Source organism: Aulonocara stuartgranti (assembly GCF_965226115.1).
Source record: "Aulonocara stuartgranti genome assembly, chromosome: 1".
Classification (NCBI taxonomy): Eukaryota; Metazoa; Chordata; class Actinopteri; order Cichliformes; family Cichlidae; genus Aulonocara; species Aulonocara stuartgranti.
Window position 1 is genome coordinate 20,146,457 of NC_138939.1, and position 24,710 is coordinate 20,171,166.

At 39.1% G+C, this 24,710-nt stretch overlaps 3 protein-coding genes across 4 annotated transcripts; all 3 read left to right on the forward strand.

The window, feature by feature from the left end:
* The first annotated feature begins 374 nt into the window (after positions 1 to 374).
* On the forward strand, positions 375 to 3,503 carry bola3 (bolA family member 3). Its single transcript, XM_082541558.1, has 4 exons — positions 375 to 537; positions 656 to 779; positions 2,125 to 2,213; positions 2,850 to 3,503. The coding sequence occupies exons 1-4, from the start codon at positions 469 to 471 to the stop codon at positions 2,913 to 2,915; spliced, it is 348 nt and encodes a 115-aa protein (XP_082397684.1). The 5' UTR covers positions 375 to 468; the 3' UTR covers positions 2,916 to 3,503.
* Positions 3,504 to 5,398: 1,895 nt separating this feature from the next.
* vat1l (vesicle amine transport 1-like) lies at positions 5,399 to 17,019 on the forward strand. The gene is made up of 9 exons (XM_082538766.1): positions 5,399 to 5,906; positions 6,462 to 6,591; positions 6,818 to 7,033; positions 7,219 to 7,361; positions 9,345 to 9,448; positions 10,109 to 10,164; positions 10,304 to 10,498; positions 14,405 to 14,488; positions 15,047 to 17,019. Exons 1-9 carry the CDS (start codon positions 5,692 to 5,694, stop codon positions 15,143 to 15,145), a joined length of 1,242 nt encoding a protein of 413 aa, XP_082394892.1. The 5' UTR covers positions 5,399 to 5,691; the 3' UTR covers positions 15,146 to 17,019.
* Positions 17,020 to 20,846: 3,827 nt separating this feature from the next.
* On the forward strand, positions 20,847 to 22,865 carry clec3a (C-type lectin domain family 3, member A). 2 transcript variants are annotated; one of them, XM_082539342.1, is made up of 3 exons: positions 20,847 to 21,019; positions 21,104 to 21,190; positions 22,148 to 22,865. In XM_082539342.1, the coding sequence occupies exons 1-3, from the start codon at positions 20,893 to 20,895 to the stop codon at positions 22,543 to 22,545; spliced, it is 612 nt and encodes a 203-aa protein (XP_082395468.1). In that variant the 5' UTR covers positions 20,847 to 20,892; the 3' UTR covers positions 22,546 to 22,865. The 2 variants fall into 2 exon arrangements, with proteins under 2 accessions (XP_082395468.1, XP_082395469.1); XM_082539343.1 differs by lacking the exon at positions 21,104 to 21,190.
* The last annotated feature ends 1,845 nt before the right edge of the window (positions 22,866 to 24,710 follow it).

The following is a 24,710-nucleotide window of genomic DNA, read 5'->3' on the forward strand; positions in this document are numbered from 1 at the left end:
TGTGGATTACAGTGTTAAATTGCTGTGTTACAGAAAATAATCATGATTGTTAAAGAATAAAAATAGAAATAGTGACTTTAAAAACACATACAACCAATAATATGTATAATTTTATTTATAAGAATGATAAAATAAAATAATAAAATGTAAGACTGAAAAGAGAACTGTACTAAATGGTACGTATGACCTTCATAGCAATCAGTATTAATACATAACATATAATCTATTAAAAAATGACATGTATGAATCTTGTATTCATTCAAAATATTAATTTTATATTCATACCATGGCAATATTAGAAATAGCAACAACTAGGGCGCTCAAATGTGTTAAAAAACCCAAAGTGATTTGTGACCCGGATGTGTGACGTCATATTTGAGGGACCGCGCTGTCTGAGGACATGACAGTTAAGTAACCGGTGTGTGTTTCACAAACTCCCCCTGATCAAGCTGTGCCTCCGTTTTCACAATGTTTGCTTGTAGTCGCAGTTTGAACAGCGCTGTGGTGTCTGCACTCCGTCTTCTGCGCAGTAATCAGGTTAAAACACCTTTAGCAGTACCAGCAGTGCATTTCAGAGGGTCAAGCTTTAGCTTAATGCTAGCCGCCAGTTTGCAGAAACTGTCTGCTGAACTTAAACTCATCTCCTCCTCCTCAGACTGCCGTCACTGGACAGCTGGAAAGACCTCTGTCCACGCAAACCGACGGGGAGGTCCGCATCGCAAAGATACTGAAGGAGAAGTTCCCTTCAGCCTCGTCACTCAAAGTTGTGGATATATCAGGTAAACACTTAAATCCGCGGAAATGATCCTGATCCGCCTAAGACGGGAGCACGGCTTAACACGTGGGAAATGACAAGGCTGGAAATGAAGCTACACAAAACTTTTGGTTCATACACAGTGGGGGCAGTGTCAGACCTTGAGTAAATTTTTAAGGATTCATCTACTGTGCAGCTGCCACATGAGGAATTACTGACAGGCAGTGACGGTGCTAAAAACAAAGACATCACCCAGATTGACAGGATTACATGTTTTCCCTCTCTTTGCTTATTAGCAACACCCTTATTTCCTTTTATTGTAAGGAACCGATCTGCTCCTTTTAACTCTGGTTGGTGGTATTTGATTTGTTAATTTTGTGTAAACTTTTCTGTTATTTGCACATACACTGTGGATAAATACTTTCCCCTGGTTTATATCATGTGATACCCATTATCACTGATTTGAAGCTTTTTGAGTCAGCTAACTCAAAAGACCCTCAGAGGGATGCATTCCGATGCAGGATTAAAGGATTTGTGAGCTTAACGTTTTCAATCTTAAATATGCTATTTACAAAAAAAAAATATATATATATATATATAGATAGATAGATAGATAGATAGATAGATAGATATATATATGTGTGTATATATAGATATAGATAGATATATTTATTTATTTATGGTTATTGTTTTTGCCTGGTCGTACTCTGCTGCTAAGTCTGTTTTAAATTGATGGATGGCAAATAACATCCAACAGATTAGAGTATTTGTAGCCCATTTAATACCAAGAACAATCAGTCAGTAAAATTAACTTCACCTTCATCTGGTCACCCACTTATTAATACCCTCTGCGAGACGATGTCAGACTTGATTACATTGATTATCCTTTGATGTGTGTATCACTTTTGAACTACACACAGAGCACATGGAGTTATAAAATCAATATATCAAGTCAAAATTCACAAAAATAATTGGTTTTCTGTGGTATTATTCTCAACTTCTTTGTAGCAATAATGTGGCCCTTTTCTGATACCTTGTTTTTTATTGTTGTTTTGTTTATCAACCACTCGAAAAGGCTTAAAGACTCAAATGATGCAGCAGACACCACTTTTTAGATGTCTTGGAGTAAAAAGCCCAGGTTAAGTCTTTAACTGCCTTCATGATACCCACCCACTTCATATGGTTTTAGGTTTGCAGAATCGGCTAATGCAAAGAAATCCCAACTATGTTGAATTTGCCTGGTAGGACATGTAGGTCTTCCCTGAAGCCGTGCATTTGAACTGAGGAAAACTCTGAAAGCCAAGGAAGCAAACAAACAAGCAAAGCAAGTCATAAGATTCTCTGTTTCTGTGTTTCTGTTCTGTTATTAGGTGGCTGTGGGGCCATGTATGAGATCCACATAGAATCCAGTGAGTTTAAAGGAAAAAGGACTGTTCAGCAACACCAGTTAGTCAATCAGGTAAACCCCTAGAAACCTTGTCTAAACTGATGTATTAAATCTAAAATTGTTGATGTTTTATTTAGTCTGTGTTGAACCTTGTATGTGCTTGTTGTTTGTTTTTTTTAAAGATGACATGAAACGCTACACATATAAAGGATAATTTACATCATGGAGCCCTGCTCTCAAAAACTGACATAGATGTAACTCTGTCTGTGAAGCTGGATTAAATATGTGTAGCACCATCTTCTGTTAGTATGGAACGTGATGTCACTGGGTTGCAGCTAATAGTCTTACATTAGTTTATGTTTGCTAACCAGTGACAGAATCATGATCAGGTTTGTGCTGCCCCTGGGTATAACAATGAGTTTTATGTTAAGAAACCAAGGATATACTGTCCACTTTTACCGTCTTGTCTCTAGCAGTATTTGGCTCTCATTACTTGGCTAGCGGCACTGAAATGGGAAAATCCATCTGTTAGCTGCAGTGTCTGGGTTTGTATAGCACTCCATGAGGTAAATTAACCTCCATAGATCTAGTGTTTCATGTCCTCTTTTAAGTCTGTCGTCTTGGCTTCAATTAACAAAAACTTGTAGTTTATATTTGCAATAGTTGATATTTTAATCACAAGTATTGCGTATGTCTTGTCCTCCACAGGCACTCAAAGATGAGATTCAAAACATGCATGGATTACGAATATTCACTGATGTCCCACAACATTAGAAAAAGTCCTATTTCTGGCCCACAAACCTTTCCTTTGTTCACCCTCTCTAGTATGAATGCACAACTGGGAGGAAAAAAAGCTGTTATGTACTAAACTAATCCTGTGACATAGATGTTAATGTACCAGTGGCAGAAACGCACAGGACCTTATCTGTAGCAGTTAAACACTGACAGTGTGAAACATGCATGATTGCTAAGTGAGTTATCATGTACTCTAAGATAATATATTGAACCAATGAAAGCTGTGATACGCACAAAATAGCCTGCTAAATTGTTAGCAAAGTGTCAAGTCATGTAGGCTCTTCCCATTGTGGGGTCTCCTGAGGGCTGATGGTGATGCTGGTGTAATAATGGGCAGTCTCGTAATGGTGGAGAATAGCTACAGACTCTATTTTTAACTGGGGAGGGATCTGTTTATGGAGCATTAGTTTGCAATGTCATTAACTCTGACCACAGTCTGTGTTACCGTCTAGCTTAAGATGATTAATTTCAAAATTGGTTACTGGCATTGGATTGTACTTTGCTCCTGTGTTTATGCTACCTATTCCTTTCTAATGTACCTTGCAATAAAAGGAAGCTACTTTTGTTGACTGTTTTCTTTTTGTTGCTTAAATTTAAAAAAAAAATCCATTTATATAAAAAAGGAAATGCGCTCACTATTACTGCCTGTCAAATTAATCTAATATTAATCACGCTGAGGATTAAAAGTGAAAATATGAAGTTTTTCATAACATCTTTGCTGCTGTTGAATGTTGAAAAATGATGGCAGAAAGCAAGTGGAAGCCTTAAACAATAGGCTTAAATCATTTCAGCTGAACCAGTGTATAGCTGAGTGATGGAAGTTCATCGCTCTGATCTGTAGTTCTACAAATGTGTTTGAAAATCTTTCCGCTCCTTTTTGGAGTTTCCTGTTATTTAAGCAGGCTGCCGCAGTTAGCTACGTTAGCAGCTAGCATGTTCTTGAGCTCAGATATTCAAAGAAGTACAAAAAGTGAATGTTAGACAAGTGTTATTATGGCGTCTTGGCTTCTTCAGGATGTGTAGTAAGCAGTAACGTTTATAATAACTTTTCATTTTATTATTTATTTATGCTTGGCACATATCATTGGCTTCTTTTTGTGTTTGAGAAATTTTAGATTAAACCTTTTGCAAAGAGGTCCGTTTATAAAAGAAAACAGTTACGATAAAATTAGGAGCGAGTGTAGCAATTTATGATGCAGGAAGTTGAATGCGTCAGCAGGTTGTTTTAAGATGTTGCCAGGGTTACAGGGTTACACCGTAACCTTGGCAACAGTTGATGAAGTTATTTTCTCCATGACCATGGAGTTTATTCTACAAAGAAAATTAGAAGTCAATTTCAAAACATTAGAAATATTACACCACCTGATTTATTAATTTTTATTGCGAAAAGGCTTTTTACTTTTACATATTAGGTTTTGTGTTAGGTAGCAAACACACAAAATTTGTTAAAGAATATGATAAATTAGCATTTTGCTAGTTTCTCATTAATTGTAGCACCTGACATTGAACCACTCCAGGCTACTTGAATCTATGTTTATCCATATCTAAGAGAGGCCTATAAACCTTTTCAGCCAGCCATAAAGACTTCATAGTGTCCTCTGTATAGTGAAATGCTTTTCACTGTTTTGTTTTGGGGTTTTTTGTTTTGTTTTGTTTTTTTTACAGTCATAATAAAAGCCTTATTTTTAGGTTGCAACCGTGTGATATACAAATTAAGAAATTAATTCACGAGCTTTAAATGCAGAATCTTGTTTCCATCACTGGGGGAAAAAATATTATCTACAAATTTTTGGTTATTATCTCAATCTTGACTTACGAATAGGAGAAAAAAGATTTTTTTTTGCCCTCAAAAATTTTTTTTGAGGTTTTAATCTCAGAATTTGGGGTTATGTATCTATAAATAATAAATTATTATTATTAATAAACTAATAATATGACATTTTGAGTTACTCAAGTCAATTTTGACAGATTTATCAATTTTTTAAAAATCTGTCTTTTAGTTATTTATTTATTATATATTGTCATTTAAACATCGTTTAGCCCTGTTTAATAGTTAATTTAAACAGAGATTTCGAGGGATGTAAAAGAATATGTATTATATATGTATTAAATGTATCCAAATTTTAAAAAAAAATTATAGCCTCGAAGAAACTTCAAGTCTACAAGTCACGAATACATTATTTTAAATAGGAATGTTGCACTCGCACACAATCATGCATACCATGATTGATTGTTGTTAATTCTTCGCTAATTCTTCCAGGTTTGTTTGTTTTGTTTCCTCTGGTCATTTTTATAGTTTAACCCTTTAAAGGAGAATAAAAGAAAACATCCCATTAAACTATAAAACTTTGAATCTTTATTATGAGGTTAACGATTATTTATTTATATCCTACTTGGTTGTGCTGCCGAGGGCATCTGAAGGAGTTCATCAGACTTAAAAGTTTTGCGGGCGCTTCACCACCAGATGGTGCACTTTATAAGTCGTACTGGCGCAAGGAAGGATAATTCACCAGGATGAAATAATTTCCTGATTTGAAATAGCAAAGTTTTTTTTGTTGAATTAATCGCCATCTGTCAGACTTAAAATACTGGAACTTTAAACCTGCGTGAGTGCACGTCGCTTGCAGATGATGAGGATTCAGCTTCCACTGTGGATAACCGTCCATACAGCGCCTGCCTATGTGCAGGCTGCACCGGCTGCACGCCCAAATCACTCTCGACTAGGAACGGGGAGGCAGAGCAGCTGGTCTTCGACATGGCTAAAGAAGGAGCAGACATGACAGAGGAAACCGAGTACATGATAGACAAAAATGTGAAGAAAGAAATAGACAACGTGGAGACGTCTGGCAATGCCAAAGAAATGCGAGCGGTGATATTGTCAGGTTTTGGGGGTCTTAACAAACTCAGGGTGACCAAGAAGGCAATGCCCGAGCCTCAGGATGGTGAAGTGAAGATCCGCGTGAAAACATGGTAAATATGAGGGTGTCAGTGTTTTTCATTTGTACTTGTGAGCTGCGGTCTGATCTGGTCTTTTACTCCCACGTTGCATGGTGCTTTTGTGAAGTCTAAACGCTGATCAACAAGGCTTACACAGAAATTCGCAGTCATGAATCCACAGGTCTTTTCTGGTACAGGAGGTTGGGTGGCTGATGTTCATAACAAGCATATCTGATGCCACAGTTTCCAGTCATTCTATGTCACACTTTCTATTTTCTAAGCGCTTGTTTACAAGATATTGAGCAAGTCATTTTTCCCCCCCAGGTTGCAGCTGAGCTTTTGCCAGTGTTAGCAGTGTGACATTGGGAAAATTAAAGTGTACTGTTTATCCACAGAGGAAAAGCCTGTGACTCACTGCTCATAATAATGCAATAAACAGTGCTGGGTAATCCCTACATCTCTTAACACCTCATGCTAAATATTTGATATTAAAAAGCTGTTAGAGACTGTTCAGGGTCATGGTCGTCATCCAGATATCGAATCAGATGGATTCCAGTGTAAACAAACAAGAATTATTCTTTGTTGCAGTGGCTTGAATTTCCTGGACCTGATGGTACGTCAGGGGACTATCGATAATCCCCCCAAACCCCCTCTTGTCCCTGGATTTGAGTGCTCTGGAATAGTAGAGTCAGTGGGTGAAAACACAAAGGGATTTGAGGTTAGTGTAATTACAGCTTGTTGATGCAGTTGTTCTATGAGTACATGCTGCCAGAGAAGTACACCAATAAAACTAGAGAGGATGCAGATTGCAATAAGTGCTGTAAGCGTAACAATCAGAAATATACTGCTGTTAATTCATAATCTGATGACATTTACTGCCACATGACGGGCTCACGTTAGTGTCTGCCGTGTGTTGACCTCCTTCCCTCACATGTTTCTTTCAGATAGGCGACAGAGTCATGGCTTTTGTGAATTACAACGCCTGGGCGGAGGTGGTTTGTGCACCCGTGGATTTTGTCTACAAGATGCCAGATGAAATGACGTTCGCTGAAGCAGCAGCCTTCTCCCTGAACTTTGTGGCTGCTTATATGATGCTCTTTGAGGTTGCCAATCTGCGAGAAGGGATGTCAGTGTTGGTCCACTCAGTAGGAGGTGGTGTAGTAAGTCCAGTTCTCATATGACTAGTGCACACCCTCTAAACAAATGCACACATATGGAATTGTTGTTTAATCCCCGCTGTTAATAGTGCTATTTATGCCGTGGTATGATTTATGTTTATGTCTGCTTTCCTTATCCTCTGTGCTCTCGGGCACTGATACATTATTATAACTGTTATTATGTTCAGGGTCAAGCTGTGGCTCAGCTCTGCTCCACCGTGCCTAATGTCACTGTGTTTGGGATCGCTTCGTGTTTCAAACACGCAGCCATTAGAGACTCCGTGGCTCACCTCTTTGACAGAAATGTTGACTACATCCAAGAAGTCAAAAAGTAAGTGTGTTGTGTAAGTGGTTTTACTTCTTTTTGACAAATTTTGGCAACATTCACTCATTGAGTCAAGACTGAATGTGGAGATGTAGTCAGGTGAAGATGTTGCCGGTTACCCCTTTAAACTAACGTGACAACGCTTAGTTAACAGAGGGTAAGAGGCCTGCTGGAGGATGCAGATGTTACTGCTTGCTTTATTGGTCATGTGTGGCTGTGGTCACCATGGCAACTCACAGCTCATCTCAGCAAGCAGCAGCATTGTGTAGGGTGGAGGTCTGTAGCGGCAATGTGGAACAGCTGAGCCAATTAGGCCAGAGGAGCGATTTCTTACACGTTACACTGACATCAGAGACGGTTTACGCTACAAAGAAACCGCTGGTTGCAAACGTTCATGGGATTGGATGCGGTATGCCACAGGTCTACTACAATTAATCTGCGGAGGTTTCATGTAGTTCTAACGATGTTGCAAAGCTTTTGATTATTTCATCACCAAACGGCCTCCTCTGCTTCACAGAGCTCTGGCAGTAATTATCTGTGGCTATACTAGAAACAGGGTAGATGCGCATTAGTATGATGTATGAAAATCCATATTTGCCACGTTGTAGTACCTACAGATGCAAATGGCTTGATTAGGAAATGATGTTGAGTGCTTTCTGCATACATGTCAGCAGTGGTAGTGGATTAATATGCCTTTCATCTCACTGGTCCACACATTCTTCTCAGGATCAAGTGCAAAGTACAATTAAATTAGCCCTTTTACAAAAGGCAAAAAACCATGAGAATCACAAGACCACCAAGCTGTTCAGCCAGCCGGGTGTTTGGGGCCACAAGGCAGAAAGTATGGACTTAATGTCCCCTTGATAATAACATGCCTTTCATTCTTTCATATACCGTACTCTAAAAAGTCTCATTATGGCCCTTTTTTTTCCACTGGCTGATTCTGTGTGCGATGAGATCAGAAACTTTTTGTAACACAGTGTAAAATATGTTACCGATGAGGAGCTACGTGGGCACTGCAACACATCAATAATCCCTGTATAAGAAAACGTGGGCTGCAACTTTTTCTCAGAGTAATACTCCAGAGAACCAAGCTCCTTATCTTATGAATCCATGATTAGACAAAACCTGAAGCTGCTCCAGCATGAATCACAGGCTGAAAACACACACACACACATATAAATAAATTATATATATATTTATATATACATATATCTATATATATGCTTACAGAGTATGTTTTGCACGTTTACATTTAGTGCTTGTGGACACAAACAAGCCAGTGCAGTCATATCTCTGCCTTTCACTGTACTTTAACTCAACTGCTCGAATTCTTCATGACATTTTCAGTAAAGCTGAAACAATTAGTTGCTTAACTGATTAATGGTAATTGAATGTTGCCTGTTATTTGGATTTTAGATTAATCTACTGGTTATATTTTTACCCTTGTGAGCTTTCTAAATCTGGGTGACTGGGACTCAGGAGGTAGAGTGGGTTATCCGCCGGCTGAAAGGTGGGTAGTGTGATCCGCAGCTCCTCCGGTCTGCCTTTCAAAACGTTAAGATGCTTAACCCCAAAATGAATGTGGGGGTGACAGATAAAATATAGTGCTGTGTGAATGTGGCTTGTAGCGTCTAAGTTTCTTGCGGGCTCAGTAAGAGTAGAAACCTTTCATATAACTGCCTCCATTCCTTAAATCACTTGTTTTCTTAGACAAAAGTGGAATACTACATTAAAAAGGCAAAAAAAAGTATTATGTCTGAAATCGATTCAAATTTGTCCAAAATGTGTCCAAATCTTTTTTCTGCTAATCTTACCATCGAGGCTAAATGTTTCAGCTCAAATCTGTGTTTAAAATAATCTGTTCATTTATGAGACAACATTCAAATAATTTACTGGTTCTAATGAAGTGTTTAAATCTCTGCATGTTGCATGTTTATTAGCTCAATTGAATATTTTTTAACTGTCCCTTTGTTCTTGGTGTTTCAGGATTTCTCCAGAGGGAGTGGACATTGTGCTTGACTGCCTGTGTGGGGAGAACACAGGCAAAGGCCTGAGTTTGCTGAAGCCGCTGGGAACTTACATCCTGTATGGTGGGGATGATATGTATTCCTTTACTGTGCAAAAATGTATCGCTTCAAAGTCAAAATAACTACATTTTAAATCTTACTTCAAATATTGAGAAGTACAGTCTCACTCTCGAGTCAAATTCCCTGGCCCAAAAAAGCAGTCTGGCACGAACACGCAGAGATTTTTATACCAGTTTGCGTGTGGATTAAAGAAGCTTTAGAGGTACTTTTAGTTGGATTTTGTTACTTTTGCACAGAGCCCGAGTAGCTGTTTTACATTCCTCATGGCAATCTATCTGTCTTCTTGCTGCAGCTTCAATTTTTACACACACCCATAAGAGTGGCACAGATCTAGTCGCAAAATAGTGAGTGTCATTTGAATAATATATACTCCAGAGCCTGCAAATTGAATGTATTGTCCTTCACAGCAACCAGTCTTATCTGGTCTCCGTTAATTACTTTAGCTTCTGTCAAGCCTCATGAATCAAGTAACATGATTACAGAGAGATTAATTCATTATCTGCAGCCATACTCAAAATGTGCAAAGGCATACTTGCACAGATCTAAAGGGCTAAAGGTGCCAGCTGATCCTCCCCCACTCTCCCTTCATGCTTCATGGCTGCCAATTATTGACTAGTCACTTCTGTCCAGTATACAGAAATCCTTTTATTTTTGTTTTTTCAGGCGCGTCAAACATGGTAACTGGGGAAACAAAGAGTTTCTTCAGCTTTGCAAAATCTGTGAGTCAGAGATGCAGTCTATCATCAATATTTGAAAGGAAACTACACCCTGTAACTGCCCAATCAATTATAAGTCACAGGAAATGAAACGCACGCACACATCCGTCACCCTCGTTTGCTTGTTTATTTGTTTTTACAGTGGTGGCAGGTGGAGAAGGTGAACCCTATTAAGCTATACGAAGAGAACAAAGTCATAGCTGGATTTTCGCTCCTCAACCTGCTCTTCAAACAAGGGAGATGTGGCCTCGTGAAATCAGTGATGGACAAACTCCTGTGTTTGTATGAAGAGAAGAAGATCAAGCCTGTAGTGGACTCCCTCTGGGCGCTGGAGGAGGTAAGAACTTGAAGTAATCAGAGGGTTTAAGACACAGAGATCGATGAGGATCAAATTAAAAATGACCCGATCACGTCGGGCAATCCGAGATGCCAGAAAAGATTTTAAGAAGAATTGGTTTAAACATCCTGGACAGAATATAATGTGTTGTTTGTCGCTGCTGAACGTTGTCAGCTGTCCTTGGACATTCTTCCACAGATGGTGGGTAGGTTGAATCTTCCTGTTCAACTATTATGTCACACCAACACAAAAAGCCAAACAGCCCATACATCAAGCACTTGACACTCGATTTCTACAGACTCTTTAAGTCTTCCTATAACTGTGATCATTCAGTTTCTCAGGAACCTTTGTACAGTAGATGCATGTTTCCTCTAATAATTTGATATTTACATTAAGAGATCCGGATCAGTCTTTTCCTGCATTGTGCAACATTTAAAAGGGATTTGAGTTCAGGGGAACATCAGTAGTAAATGAAGACCCATGACTGGAAAAAGAGAGACTCATAAATACACTGTCACAATTGGTTGTGTGTAGAACATATTGAAGCATTGAAAACCAGACTCTTTCCATCACATAGGCAATTTTACAGACAGATGAATATTACCACATCTATGCTCGATTTCCTCTTTTTACTTTGCTCGCTCTGCTATATTTTTACAAGGGCATTTGTGGCTCACATCCCCATTGGTACATAAGCCTAATGGAAAAGTACCACTTTAAGAGAGCGTACCTATGCTACTTACAGGGTTTTTCCTGCCTAAAAGAATTTTTAGTGCCCCCCAAAAACGCTTAAATCCAAGCCAAAGGACAATCACCGGCATCGTAATGAAATACTTTTTTTTATAAAGCAAGTTTGCTAATTGGGGGTTTTAGTTGTCCAAGCATAATAATCATTTCTGTTTATTAAAATGGCCCGAAATAACAGAAAATGCACTGATTTGTTTTATACAAGGTAACACACACTCACTACTTTAACTGTATGCAGGGCCATCATGCTTATTCATCCACTTAATCCCCATATTTATCCATAAAAGCTCTGGCTTGTGATGCGGGTTTAGCCGGTGTGCATTTGACCACTGCTGGGCTCCTTCATGAGAACAGCTTCAGTTTAACCCCTTTTTCATATTTGTGATCCTTCCTCTGATGTCCACGTGTACCTGCAGTGGATACAGTAAAACGGGGATCGGAGTAAGGCAGGAACAGTTCTGTGTTTTTCGTCTGTAGTTAAATGATACACAAAGATGGGGACAACCATGGCCCATCGCCACAGCTGTTTTCTCTTATTTGCTTAATTAAACCATTTGCAAACAAGGAATGTGTGGGCTGTACAGATGGTGGTTGATTTATTCATTTTTCTGCACCTGTGGGGTGGAAAAGCTGCACTTTTAATATTCTTGTAGGTTAATGAATTCGGCAAAGCCTTGCAGCTCTGAATGACTTACCTCTGCACCATTTCAGACCTAACAAACGCCAGAATCAATGAAGAACCTGCAGCTGGGGACTTGAGACTAAATGGACTGGTTTTTGTATAGTGCATTTCTACTCAAAGCACTTTAAAAAACGGGCCCTTTTTTCAACATCTAACTTTCACTCTAACATAATGGGAGCAACCCAAGAATACTATAATATTCAGAGTGGAGCAGGCAGTGATTGAACCACCAACCTTCCAATTAGTAGACAATCTGCTCTATCTCCTGAGCCATGGCCACCCCAGTCCACTGATTTTCTGGTTACTGGAAAAAGAAGCAGAAAGTTTATCCTTGGACTTTGTTTCATACTGAAAAATACCTCAGGAATTTAGATGAAAGCAGAGGCAGTGTAAGTAATAATCACAAAAAGCTTACTGTAAGTTATTCTAGACTCTGTCTACAGTCGGAGAGATATTTTTGTGAAATGATTTCTCATGGGAAACTTTCCATGCACTGTTGTCATTACTTTGGCAGATTGTTCAGGCTATTCACTGGAACCATTGCCCATGAAGAATCTCATTAGAGGGGAGGATAGCGTGGGATGTAGTGTCAGGGGCACAGCTTGCCTCGGTTGTTTATATGCCTGGAAGGAGAGGTTAGTTTACATGCTGACCATAGCAACCTTTCTTTCCGGAATGAGAAGTTGGACAATATGCATGGCTGGGACAGAATAATGGGAGTTTTTCTAATCGCTGCTAGTTTCAGTCAGGAAAATATTGTACAGCTTCTACGCTGAATGCTATTAAAAATCCTGAAAAACAAAATCGAACCCACGTTGCATGAAAATTGGTCATTATGCACAGAGACCTAATTCGCTCAAAATGTAAGCGGAATTTATCCAACCCCCAACCTCTTCTGGAAAGTTGCTACCTAACAGCAAAGTGCTGTACAGGTTTATGACCCACTTTTCCTATTGGCTTGATTTCTGTGACACAACGGGTTCCAGACAAAGGCATACACTCAGCTGCGTCTGCGTGAGTGCATGATATGGCATGGTAATCTTTTGTGGTGGGTCTGACTTTATTTTTGCCCTTTTATCAGTAGCACCATGCCTAACAGAGTTGATTCTTTAACCTGTTAAGTAAGTTGCTGTCACAGCAAAATAAATAATGATGACTGAATGGCCTAGCAGTCGTTCATAAACGTTGTTTCTGGTCTCCTTTTGCCTGCTGGATGGCAACACGGAACCGGAAAGCGTCGCTCGTTGTCACATGTTGTGCCTCTTATTGCTCCCAGGCCGTGTTGGTGAACACGAGCGTGATGTTTTATGACAGCATATGAAGTGTGGGTTTTTCGAAAACAGTGTACATTTGCAGGAGCCTTGTCAGTGCATGGCAAACTGTTGCCTCAACTGCTGCATCACGACTGGATATTGAATTATTTTCATTTGAATGCAAGCTGTAGAGTTCGCCACAACGCAGTGCTTAGTGTTCTGGGATTTTGTTTACAGGCGCTGATGATGTGCACAGGGATTTCTCTGCAGCAGCCCGCTTGCCTCAGTCTACCGACAATACACACCTTATTTCTGATTTTCTTTAGCTGGCAGTAAAGATCACACAAACCTAAAAGATTCTGACTCACTGTCTTACTCAGTTTTGCTCTCCTAGCAGGAGCACTGAATTGAGGGGTTTTGCTGAATTTGAACGTGTCATGGTATTTTTCCACAGACAGCCGAGTGGCAGAAGCCTCATCTTCATTTAAAGATAGTTTAAGAGCCCTATCATGTTGATACATGATGTCCTTTATTATATCACAGACGTGATAGGTCACCTATGGTTTACTCTGCAGTGTAGTGCACAGCATCACATTTTATCTCTGAAGACGGCATAATGTGTGCTATAGATGTAGCTGCCTAATTGAGTTTGGAGTCCTTGGTTCAGTTCCTAGAAGGGTTGTTCTTTATTTTATTTTAATTCTATCTACTGTAGCTATTGAATGTGGGGATAACAGTGAGCCAGGTTATTAGGAGGTGTGGTCTGAGACTTTATTTATTTTGCAGAATGTCACTAAGATTTTTTGCAGTGTAGAATAAACCATTTCTGGAATAAGACTGCAGAAACAGTTATTCTTAATGTATCTGTTATTAGAGCCTGTCCCTCCCTGCCAGATTTTCAATTCAATCTCTTGCTATAGATCTTGCATCAGTGAGGTGTTCAGCGTGATGTCAAATATCAGCCAGCAGAGTGAGTCAGCATCATTTTGTCACCGTTAAGGCCATTAACTTTCCTCGCACAGGAAGTCTGTAATATAGCTGTGCTAAAAATGGATCCCGTGTCTACAATCTGCAGAAAATTATTGAATCTTTTTGTGATTTTGAAATTTTATCAGCTGGTGTTTTTTTTTTTTAATCCAATTTTACAGCAGTCTCTCTGTTAGAGATCTTTTATTGTTAAACCAGCTTTTTTTACATGTTGAGAATAAGATCTTTTCTTCTCAGGTAAAAGAGGCGATGCAGAGAATTCATGACAGAGGCAACATAGGAAAACTCATTCTGGATGTTGAGAAGTCTCCCACCCCTCTGGTACGAAAGGCTTTTATTGCTATATAGACATTTTCTCTTTTAAAAGGTGACAGACTGCATACATAAACAGACATGGCTGTTAAGAGTTTTAATTTCTCCGTATGGATCGGTCTTATATTCAAGCCTACTGTAGTTTATGTAGGATTGTCTGGATGCAAAATTGGATAAATATGAATTCCAAGTCCACATTTTTAAGAAAATCTATAATGAAAATGATTTTTTTTAGAAATGCAAAAGGTATTCTTCTCACACTTCATTTGCTAGCTGACATACAAAGTGGCATTTGTAGTAAAACTATATATATATATATATATATATATATATATATATATATATATATATTAACAGCAAACCACATAAGTAACTGCACATTTTCTTCTCATGTCAGGATTGTGAGAGCTGGATTTCCTGCTGTCCTCTTCATTTCCATTGTCATGTCAGCCCATCCTCTGCCCATTAGTAGAGTTCGCTGTGTGATTTGATGTCAGCTCACATTTATTTCCACCTCTGTTTCCACTAAACGGTTAATGGTGGCAGTAAAAAATGTTTTATCTGTAGATGGCCAGCGACAGCACGGAGACCAGTGAAGCAGGAGAGGAAGAAGAGGAGCCCGAGGGAGACAACGACAGCAAGGAGCGAATGCCTTTTATCCATTAGACCCGACAAAATCCCACTGCAGCACACCTAGAGACACTGGAGAGGCAGCACAGTTTCACCAGAGCAACACAACCCCAGTCGTGTGTGTTTGTGTGCATGTGCTGTATGCATGAATGTATGTATGTGCAGTATACTTTAGTGCCTCTTGTCCGTTTCCTATTATGTGTCAATTGATTAGTCTAAGCAAAGGATAGGATGCCACAATGTGCAAGAGCCATTTTCAACACAGTGTTACATTATATGCTGTACTATGAAGTAATTACCTGCTAGCCAATAATATGAATAGGTTTGTGTTCACTTTATAGTTAACTGCATCTGCCCACAGTTTATTAAATTAACAGCAAACCACATAAGCATTTAAACCTGCCGACCTGCTATTCTCGTTTTATGATTAGCACCCCATGAAATAGATTAAGTAAAGCGCCTAAGTGTCAAATAGTAACAAGGAAACATTTCTAAATATTTCACAGCACAGGGGGAAAAAAGAAGTATTTTTCTGTGCTCGGCTGTGAGAATTAAAAGCGAACAGCTGAAATAGGTTTGAGAAAGTGACCCCAGTGTTCTAATTGTTCCGATCAAGGGAGTGCATCCCTTTGTTGTGTTAACTAATATGTAAGCCAGGAGAGGCAGAAAAGACTGAGTGTAGATATTTGCATGACATTTTATGCTAATGTGCCAACCTTATATTATGGGATCACTAGTGCCTTTGAGCTACAAACAAGTGTAAAATGCTTGAAATGTATTCCTTATGTGCAGTTCACATTGAACAAACAAACAAAAAGTTATTTTTAGGTGGAAAATGAAGTGTAATCTGTTTAAAAAAAAACAAAAACATCATTGGATCATGTAATAAGAGGGATTTGGACTTATTTTTCCCACTGAACTGTATATTCAGAATTTACATAATGTGTAACACCACGATTGTAACATTTATTGTTTCCGATCAGAAAACCATGAACAGATTTGTAAACACTTGAGTAGAACAGGACAAATTTCAATTTATACCTGCGTCAAAATCCTGGTTTTTCTTGAGCATTAAGTAGTTAGTCGGACTCAGACTGCAGTTTAAGGTATTTAGAGTCTCTAGCTTGCCTGTCTGACCAAAGTTGTTTACTTGCTGGTGCCTCACAACAAAAGTGCCGTAAAACTCCATAACTGACGTCGTATTTTTACAGTGAGCTCGTGTATGAGGCTGATTTAGGAACACTGTGCAGCGCTTTAGTTAAGTATGGCAAGCTCTGCCTTTACTCTGCAAGTACACCCACCTACTCAGACGATTTTATTTTTGAAACTTGTGAGAATCTGCTACACTATTTCAATTTCTCTAATTACGCTACCTTGCTTACTCGGTGTGTTTGTATCGGCTAGCTGTCTGAATCCTTCATCATTTTAGGCTCATCTACAAAAACAACACAGGATGTCAGTGTTTTGTAATTGAAAAAAGTAGAAACTAGTCAATGTGTAGCTTAAAAGTTATGAGTAAACACTGCATGCTTTGAATGTGATAAACAGTGAAGAGAAGATGTTCAATGGGTTTACTAAAGTGATCAGATAAATTATATCCTAGACTTGAAATTTAGGGCGTTATTTAGACAATTTGGGGAAGAAAATCTAAAATTCGATGCCTTCAATGTCCCTGTTAGTGTCTGTGTGCGTGAGAGAGACAGTTGTATGTGTATTCATATTGCCTCGTTTAAAAAAAACAAAAGAAAGAAATGTGTACAACTTGTTCAGCACTGTAGTGTGTTCACAAAATTCCTCAAACTATGGTTTACCTGTGATATATTTTTGTCACATTTTTGTTGTGTACTTTCTTTGAGCACTGCTCTGTTTACTTGAATAAATTTATCTGCAAAGCATTTCTTGCGATTTTGACTCGTGTTCAGGTGCTCGTTAATGCAAATGTCTAATCAGCCAATCACATGGCAGCAACTCCATTCATGTAGGCATCTAGATATGGTTATTATGGTGAACATGGTGATTTAAGTGACTTTGAACTCGTGCTTTTTGGTCACAGATGGGCTGACTATTTCCGAAATACTTTGTTGGGTGAAAATGTCTAGTTCATGTCAGATGTGAATAACTGATTACAACCAGTATGAAGAAGAGCATCTCTGAATGTCCACAATATTGAAACTTAAAGCAGCCGCACTACAGCAGCAGAAGAACAGACTGGGAGCCACTCTTGTCAGCTAAGAGCACGAGGATATAGTTCACATAGGCTCACTAAAATTAGACAATGTGAGATTGGAAAAATGTTGCCTGGCCTGAAATAGCTACAGCGATTAGAGCACGCTGTAGGTATTTCAGGTACTGTGCTGCAGTGGTTTGTATCATATCTATAGACTCCAATTTGTGCGTGTAAATGGAGAGTCGTCTTCACACACTAAGGTCAATTATGGTGTTCCACAGGGTTCAGTGCTAGGACCAATTCTGTTTACATTATACATGCTTCCCTTAGGCAGCATCATTAGAAGACATAGCATACATTTTCACTGCTATGCTGATGACACCCAGCTCTATCTGTCCATGAAGCCAGATAACACACACCAATTAGTTAAACTGCAGGAATGTCTTAAAGACATAAAGACCTGGATGGCCGCTAACTTTCTGCTTCTTAATTCAGATAAAACTGAGGTTATTTTACTCGTCCCTGAAAATCTTAGAAATATGGTATCTAACCAGATTCTTACCCTGGATGGCATTACCTCGGCCTCCAGTAACACTGTGAGGAACCTTGGAGTCATTTTTGACCAGGACATGTCCTTCAATGCACATATTAAACAAATATGTAAGACTGCTTTCTTCCATTTGCGCAACATTTCTAAAATTAGAAATATCCTGTCTCAGAGTGACGCTGAAAAACTAGTTCATGCATTTATTACTTCCAGGCTGGACTACTGTAATTCATTATTATCAAGATGTCCAAAAAACTCGCTGAAAAGCCTTCAGTTAATCCAAAATGCTGCAGCAAGAGTACTGACAGGGCCTAGAAAGAGAGAGCATATTTCTCCTGTTTTGGCTTCCCTTCATTGGCTTCCTGTTAAATCCAGAATTGAATTCAAAATCCTGCTCCTCACGAACAAGGTCTTAAATAATCAGGCACCATCTTAGCTTAATGACCTTGTAGGGCCCTATTAGAGCACTTCGCTCTCACACTGCAGGCCTACTTGTTGTTCCTAGAGTATTTAAAAGTAGAATGGGAGGAAGAGCCTTCAGTTTTCAGGCCCCTCTTCTGTGGAACCAGCTTCCAGTTTGGATTCAGGAGATAGACACTATCTCTACTTTCAAGATTAGGCTTAAAACTTTCCTTTTTGCTAAAGCATATAGTTAGGGCTGGATCAGGTGACCCTGAATCCTCCCTTAGTTATGCTGCAATAGACGTAGGCTGCTGGGGATTCCCATGATTCATTGAGTTTTTCCTTTCCAGTCACCTTTCTCACTCACTATGTATTAACAGACCTCTCTGCATTGAATCATATCTGTTATTAACCTCTGTCTCTCTTCCACAGCATGTCTTTAATCCTGTCTTCCTTCTCTCACCCCAACCGGTTGCAGCAGATGGCCGCCCCTCCCTGAGCCTGGTTCTGCTGGAGGTTTCTTCCTGTTATAAGGGAGTTTTTCCTTCCCACTGTCACCAAAAGTGCTTACTCATAGGGGTCATATGATTGTTGGGTTTTTCTCTGTATCTATTATTGTACGATCTACTGTACAATATAAAGCGCCTTGAGGCGACTGTTGTTGTGATTTGGTGCTATATAAATAAAATTTTATTGAATTGGTCTGACAACTCTTGATTTCTGCTGTGACATTTGAAGGGTAAGGTCAGAATTTGGTGTAAACAGCGTGAGAGCATTCCTCATGTCAACAGTTTAGACTGCTGCTGGTGCAATGGTGTGGGGGATATTTTCTTAGCACAATGTTCGACCTCTTGGTAGCAACTGAGCATCATTTAAACACCACGCCGTGTCCATCTCTTAATGTCGACAGTGTACCCATCTGATGGTCTACAGCAGGATAACACACCATGAAAGTAAATAATGCACCAAGGAAGAAATTCAAAAAGGAATGAACATTGCAAACAAAGATGAACACAGGGTTATACACTACCAGGAAACAGGTGGGGATCGGGGCACAGCTGAAACTAATCAAGACAAGTGAAGACAGTCAAGGTGGGGCTGAGAATCACAAAGGAGAAAAATTGCAGGTAAAAAACACCTTGAAAGTAAAACAGGAAGTAACCGGATGACCGAGAGGAGAAGAAAAAGGTACACAAGAGGGGAAAGGGACTTACAGGGAAACCCATGAGGAGATGGCTATGAAATCAAAGCAGGGACTACACTCAAAATAATAATACTCATGATATACCAGGATAGAAAAAGGAATAAAAAACCCCCAAAACAAAACAAAAACTGAAACATAATATCAAAATATATTAACAGGAATCTGAAACACAAAACTCATGACATACAAGTAAATCAGATTCTTTGTAAGCCTTCAGTGTTGCACAAGATGACAACAGCATCAGGGATTTCTCTTTAAACAGAGAGCTGAAACACAGTTGTGTTGCTAAAGAACATATGGATCTCAGAGGAGGACAATGGTGCTTGTGTCTAATGACGATGGTGGTCGAACATTACTCCGTTTCATTTTGGCTTTTGCTGTGATTTCCCCCCAGTTTGTTTGGTCAGAATCAGGAGTGCACTCTAGGCAAAACTGCTGCAAACGCCGCCTTATTTGAAGATTCACACACATTTGGTCTTGAGCAATGAGCAATTATTAGTCAAACCAGAAATAACCTGCTACGTAGCTTGCATTCGAACATCATACATTAATGTGCTTGCACAACTTTATTCCTGCCACTAAGCAACAAGTCTATAAAAGCTCATTTTGTAGGATTGTTTGTTTCTCACACATTCGCCGCATCATGTTGACATATATGCATCTATATGTATTAAATTTCTTAATAAATAATTGGAATGCATTATTCCAGAGAATATGTCACTCAGGGGGTGGATGTATTATTAAAAAAACAGTTTGAGATTCTAAAATAGGAAAACGTGCTTGAACTGGTTTTGACAGTTGAATAGCTATATTGAGCAAATATGCCCAATAGTTTTTTTTTCTTATTTAGCTCCCACTCCCATCTGTATACATCTCCCTCTAAAAATAACTCGCCTGCATTAAAGCTGTAAACTGGACTTCTAATAGCAGCCTTATGTTCAAATATTGCATAACTGTCCCTGTGATTGAAACAGGCCTAGAACTAGGCTGTATTGATGTACCAGGTATATTTAGTTGCTTAAATTTATTGAAGTGGTTGGTTAAACCTTTCCTGAGCACAATGATAATTCACTGCCAGGCTGCATCATTTGACACTTAAGAGGTGGTATAAGTTTTCAAGTCTCAAGTTGATTACGTCCAAACTTAACATGTGAAAAGAGGAAGAACACTCTGTAGTATTGAAGCAGTCAATGGATTTCAGGTTTGTTTGTGAAATGAAAGTGAATGCTTCTTAGCGCACCTTGTCCCAAGTAAATATTTATCTAAAAATAACTCGACACAAGGAAATCATTATTGGCCTCCACCCTTTTTAACCTCCCTCACCTCCTCCTGATGTCTGGGCAAAAACAAACACATTTAGAGCCAATACAGGGAAAGGCATACAGAGGACCTGTATATATTGAGCAGCCTGCAGAGCTTTTGGTTCCTTTCACAGCAGCACAACGTGGGCCACTGTGTCCTGTATGCTGGCCGCAGACATGGCACGCCTGGGCCTCCCTGTCTTCCTCGTCCTCAGCTTCTCCTTGCTCCACATCTGCAACAGCGGTCCATCTCGCACCAGGAAGGCTGTTTCACCTCGCCAGTCTGGAGGTAATTGTATAAATCCTATCAAATCATGGCTTTATCTGACCTGTGTGTGTGTGTTTTTTTCTTAATTGTCTCCTCCTTGTGCAGCTACAGAGGAGGAGGATGTGATGTCACAGCTCCAGAGGTTGTGGCAGGAGGTCAATTCTCTGAAAGAGATGCAGGCACTGCAGACAGGTATTAGTGAGAGCGTTTCTGCATTCCTGATAAATTAATATTAATGTACAGACAAGTAAGACGAGCAAGAGTGTGAACAGTGCTGCATTTATAACTTAATAGCCAGAGTTTAAAAGTCAGAGTGATTCTGTAATCTGACGCACATTTCATATCAACTAAAAAAGGAAGAAAAAATAATAATCGAGACGCTTTCACAACATACTCCTATAGTGTGTAAAATCCATCAACTGCTGCTTAAGTGCTAATGTTTAAATTCAATATTTTGTCAGATATTAGCAGTGTCATAGAAAGTCCTCGAGTCTCTTGGGAGGTTTTCCACCTATTTGATTTCAAAATCTGAAGTCTGAGAACAGCACTGGATTTTCTGTGGCCGAGAAGAGGCTGCTGAGGATGCTGAAGAGCAAATTATTCTTTAATCAGCTACTGAGGTCAAGTTACAGTTGACCATTTCAAATTCCCTCAGCAGAAGGAATTTAAATCTTTAACAAGGATTTCTTGAACACAAAGTGAATGATTTAATGAAAATCAATGGGTTAGAAGAGACTTTGAAGAAATAAAAATTAAATTAATACACAAACTCAAAAGGCTAATTCTGATATAGCATACCAATTTTCTGCTATATAAATTATGAAAACTGTTGACTTTTTCTGTATTAATTAAAGAGAAATGTGCCTGAATATAAACTTGATAATTTCTTGAAATTAATATTTAATGAAATTGATCAATACAGCCTGCAGACATGAAGCGTACCCCTAATTGTAGAATGAACCTTATGGTGCCAGCTTATCAGCAGAGGGCAGCAACACTCCAAGAAGCCTTTAAATGCAAAGTAACAGGTTCACTTGCAAGCTGCATGATGGTTACATGAATAGTTCTTGCAATGTAATTTGATGGGACTAGTTTATAGTGTTACTTTACCATTCATTAATTCATGAAGTAAATGCTTTGTGTTTTCAGTGTGTCTCCGGGGCATCAAAGTTCATAGAAAGTGTTATCTTACAATTGAGGAACCCAAACATTACCATGAAGCAAATGAAGACTGCATTGCACAAGGTGGAACTCTTGCAACACCGCGGGACATGTTGGAAAACAATGAACTGAGAGACTATGCAAAGAGGAGTGCTCTCGGGTCTAAGGACTTCTGGATCGGTGTGGCAGACATAGTGAAAGAAGGCGAGTATGTCGATGTCAACAGCCAGCCAGTCCGCTTCTTTAACTGGGATCGCTCCAAGAAGCAGCCCACAGGAACGAAGAGGGAGAGCTGTGTTGCTCTTTCAGTGGCTGCACAAGGAAAGTGGTATGATGAGGTGTGTCGCAGCCTGAAAAAGTACATCTGTGAATATGTCATTCCCTGAAGCCAGAAGTGGAAAGAAGAAATTAAATAAAAGGATGTTGACGATTTGATGATCACTGATGCAGGTTTATTTGACTAAAACTGTACAAACCCTTGTGTCTATGATAGGAAGTTTTTTTCTCTGTGGTTATTAATTGGGTTCTAAAACAATCCTAATATTCAAAATAGTAACTATAGGTGGATTTTATATGAGTTCTCTGTGATACAAGAACTTTATCTTCACATGAAGCAATTCCCAATGGCTTGGACATCGACTGAGCAGATCATGAAATTAAAAATTATGAGTGAAATTTCACTGAAATAAACAAAAATGTAAGCTTCTGTTGTTTCCTGGAAATGATTTCATTTCACCATTACTTTTCTACATTAGCTTTAGTCTATTAATTTCATCATTTTACACTTTACATTAATGCAACTCCATACATAAGTATGAGAAAGTTCCTCGGTGCACACTTCAACTTCTCATGAAGTATTTTTGACTGTTTCACATTCATTGGTGTGAAACTGCAACAAAACCCACAAAATGATAACATTTTGTTTTATTGGGAAATGTAACATGTTTGAGGGACCCTTGTTGCACAACAGTCATAAAATGTACTGACTTAAAAAAAAGTAGCACAAGCAGTTCTGAATGTTGAGTAACGTTTAAACATTTCCTGGCTACAATCTATAAGAGGCCTGAGCAACACAGCAGGGCTGTGATAAAACTGGAGTTGCAGGCTCAGTTGTGCTCAACATTTCAGATTTTTTATTGCAGTGACACCGAATAGAGCCGTTATCACACCTTGAACCTTCGTGAGGTGACAATGTCAAATATTTACCCCTGTTTGCTCCGAATTGCTGCTGCCACACTGCAGTGCAGATGTCCGGTTATAGGAAAAATATTTTTGGTCATCTAACTACAAAACACCAGTTTAACAATCTACAGATGAGAGTTCAGCAACTACTGTGTCACTGTCCGCCACATCTGCTCTTCAGTCACAGCCAGCTGAGATGGTTGAGATGGCGACTAACCACGGTTCAAGGCAGGGACATTTACGTCTCTCTCCCTCTTTTTGTGCTAAATCTTCAATCTGTAATGAGCACCTATATCCCTCCCCACAATAAGCTATTAAAAAATGATGAATTCACATCTGCGGTATATGGAGACAGCTTTATTACATTTCTAAAAGAGAGCCCCAGGCAAAAACGAGCAGCTGGGACCCCATTAAACACCTGTTCCACCCCTTTTCTGTAGACTGAGTGCTGGCCAAAACTGATGTGTACCAACCCATCCATCCCTTTTGCTAACCTTTTATCCAGCTATCGTCATACTATAATGACTTTAGTGTATACATTATGTGTTCTCTATCTCCTCCTAGACAAGTGGACCAATCTTGAAACTTTGCACAAACATTGCCGAGGACACCATGAGTGCCAACATCTGTATTTTATACAAATTACACAATCATATTTATATTTTATAACACTGAATGGAATGTCAGATTAGAATGGTGTGTCATAATATATTTGTAGCATATTTACTGATCTATGCATGTTTCTTATCTAGTTTGCTAGTAAAGTGAAAGGCGGGGTATACCCTAGACAGTTCGCCAGTCTTTTGCAGGGCTGCTGTGTTGTAATTCAACTAAACATAAATTTATACATGCCAAATACATCCCCAGACAGGTATACTAAGCGTGCACCTTGTGATTTTTGTTGTCATTGAGCTCCACCAAGCTCAAATCAAATCAAATCACTTTTATTGTCACATCACATGCGCTGGTACACTGGTACAGCACATGTGCATGAAATTCTTGTGTGCAAGCTTCACAAGCAACAGAGGTGTGCAAAATACAAGAAACATAAGAACAAAGCAAAGGGGTTGGCTGTTCATTTTTCCAAGGAGCCACATGAGAAAACGGGACTGGGCCACATCAGTAATCTTAACTCGATTCTGTCGATTCTGCTCATTATTAATTTCATCTCTGGGTCTGGGGTTTTATTCAGGTTGAGATCTGGAGCAGAATCACAATCACAGAATCAGAATCAGAAAGACTTTATTTATCCCCAAGGGTCAATTTAGAATAAAAAATTAACTTAACTCTATTCATGTTTTCGGACTATGGGAGGAATCTGGAGTGCCTGGAGAGAGCTGGTTGAACATGCAAACCTCATACAAGAATG

What these genes read in the sequence shown, in the direction of transcription:
- bola3 (XM_082541558.1), top strand. Translation starts at nt 469, where the DNA reads ATGTTTGCTTGTAGTCGCAGTTTGAACAGCGCTGTGGTGTCTGCACTC. An exon ending in GTCTTCTGCGCAGTAATCAG is followed by an intron (nt 538 to 655) that starts GTTAAAACACCT and finishes CCTCCTCCTCAG; the next exon opens with ACTGCCGTCACTGGACAGCT. An exon ending in CAAAGTTGTGGATATATCAG is followed by an intron (nt 780 to 2,124) that starts GTAAACACTTAA and finishes TTCTGTTATTAG; the next exon opens with GTGGCTGTGGGGCCATGTAT.
- clec3a (XM_082539342.1), top strand. Translation starts at nt 20,893, where the DNA reads ATGCTGGCCGCAGACATGGCACGCCTGGGCCTCCCTGTCTTCCTCGTC. An exon ending in TTCACCTCGCCAGTCTGGAG is followed by an intron (nt 21,020 to 21,103) that starts GTAATTGTATAA and finishes CTCCTTGTGCAG; the next exon opens with CTACAGAGGAGGAGGATGTG. An exon ending in GATGCAGGCACTGCAGACAG is followed by an intron (nt 21,191 to 22,147) that starts GTATTAGTGAGA and finishes TTGTGTTTTCAG; the next exon opens with TGTGTCTCCGGGGCATCAAA.
- vat1l (XM_082538766.1), top strand. Translation starts at nt 5,692, where the DNA reads ATGGCTAAAGAAGGAGCAGACATGACAGAGGAAACCGAGTACATGATA. An exon ending in AAGATCCGCGTGAAAACATG is followed by an intron (nt 5,907 to 6,461) that starts GTAAATATGAGG and finishes TCTTTGTTGCAG; the next exon opens with TGGCTTGAATTTCCTGGACC. An exon ending in AAAACACAAAGGGATTTGAG is followed by an intron (nt 6,592 to 6,817) that starts GTTAGTGTAATT and finishes TGTTTCTTTCAG; the next exon opens with ATAGGCGACAGAGTCATGGC.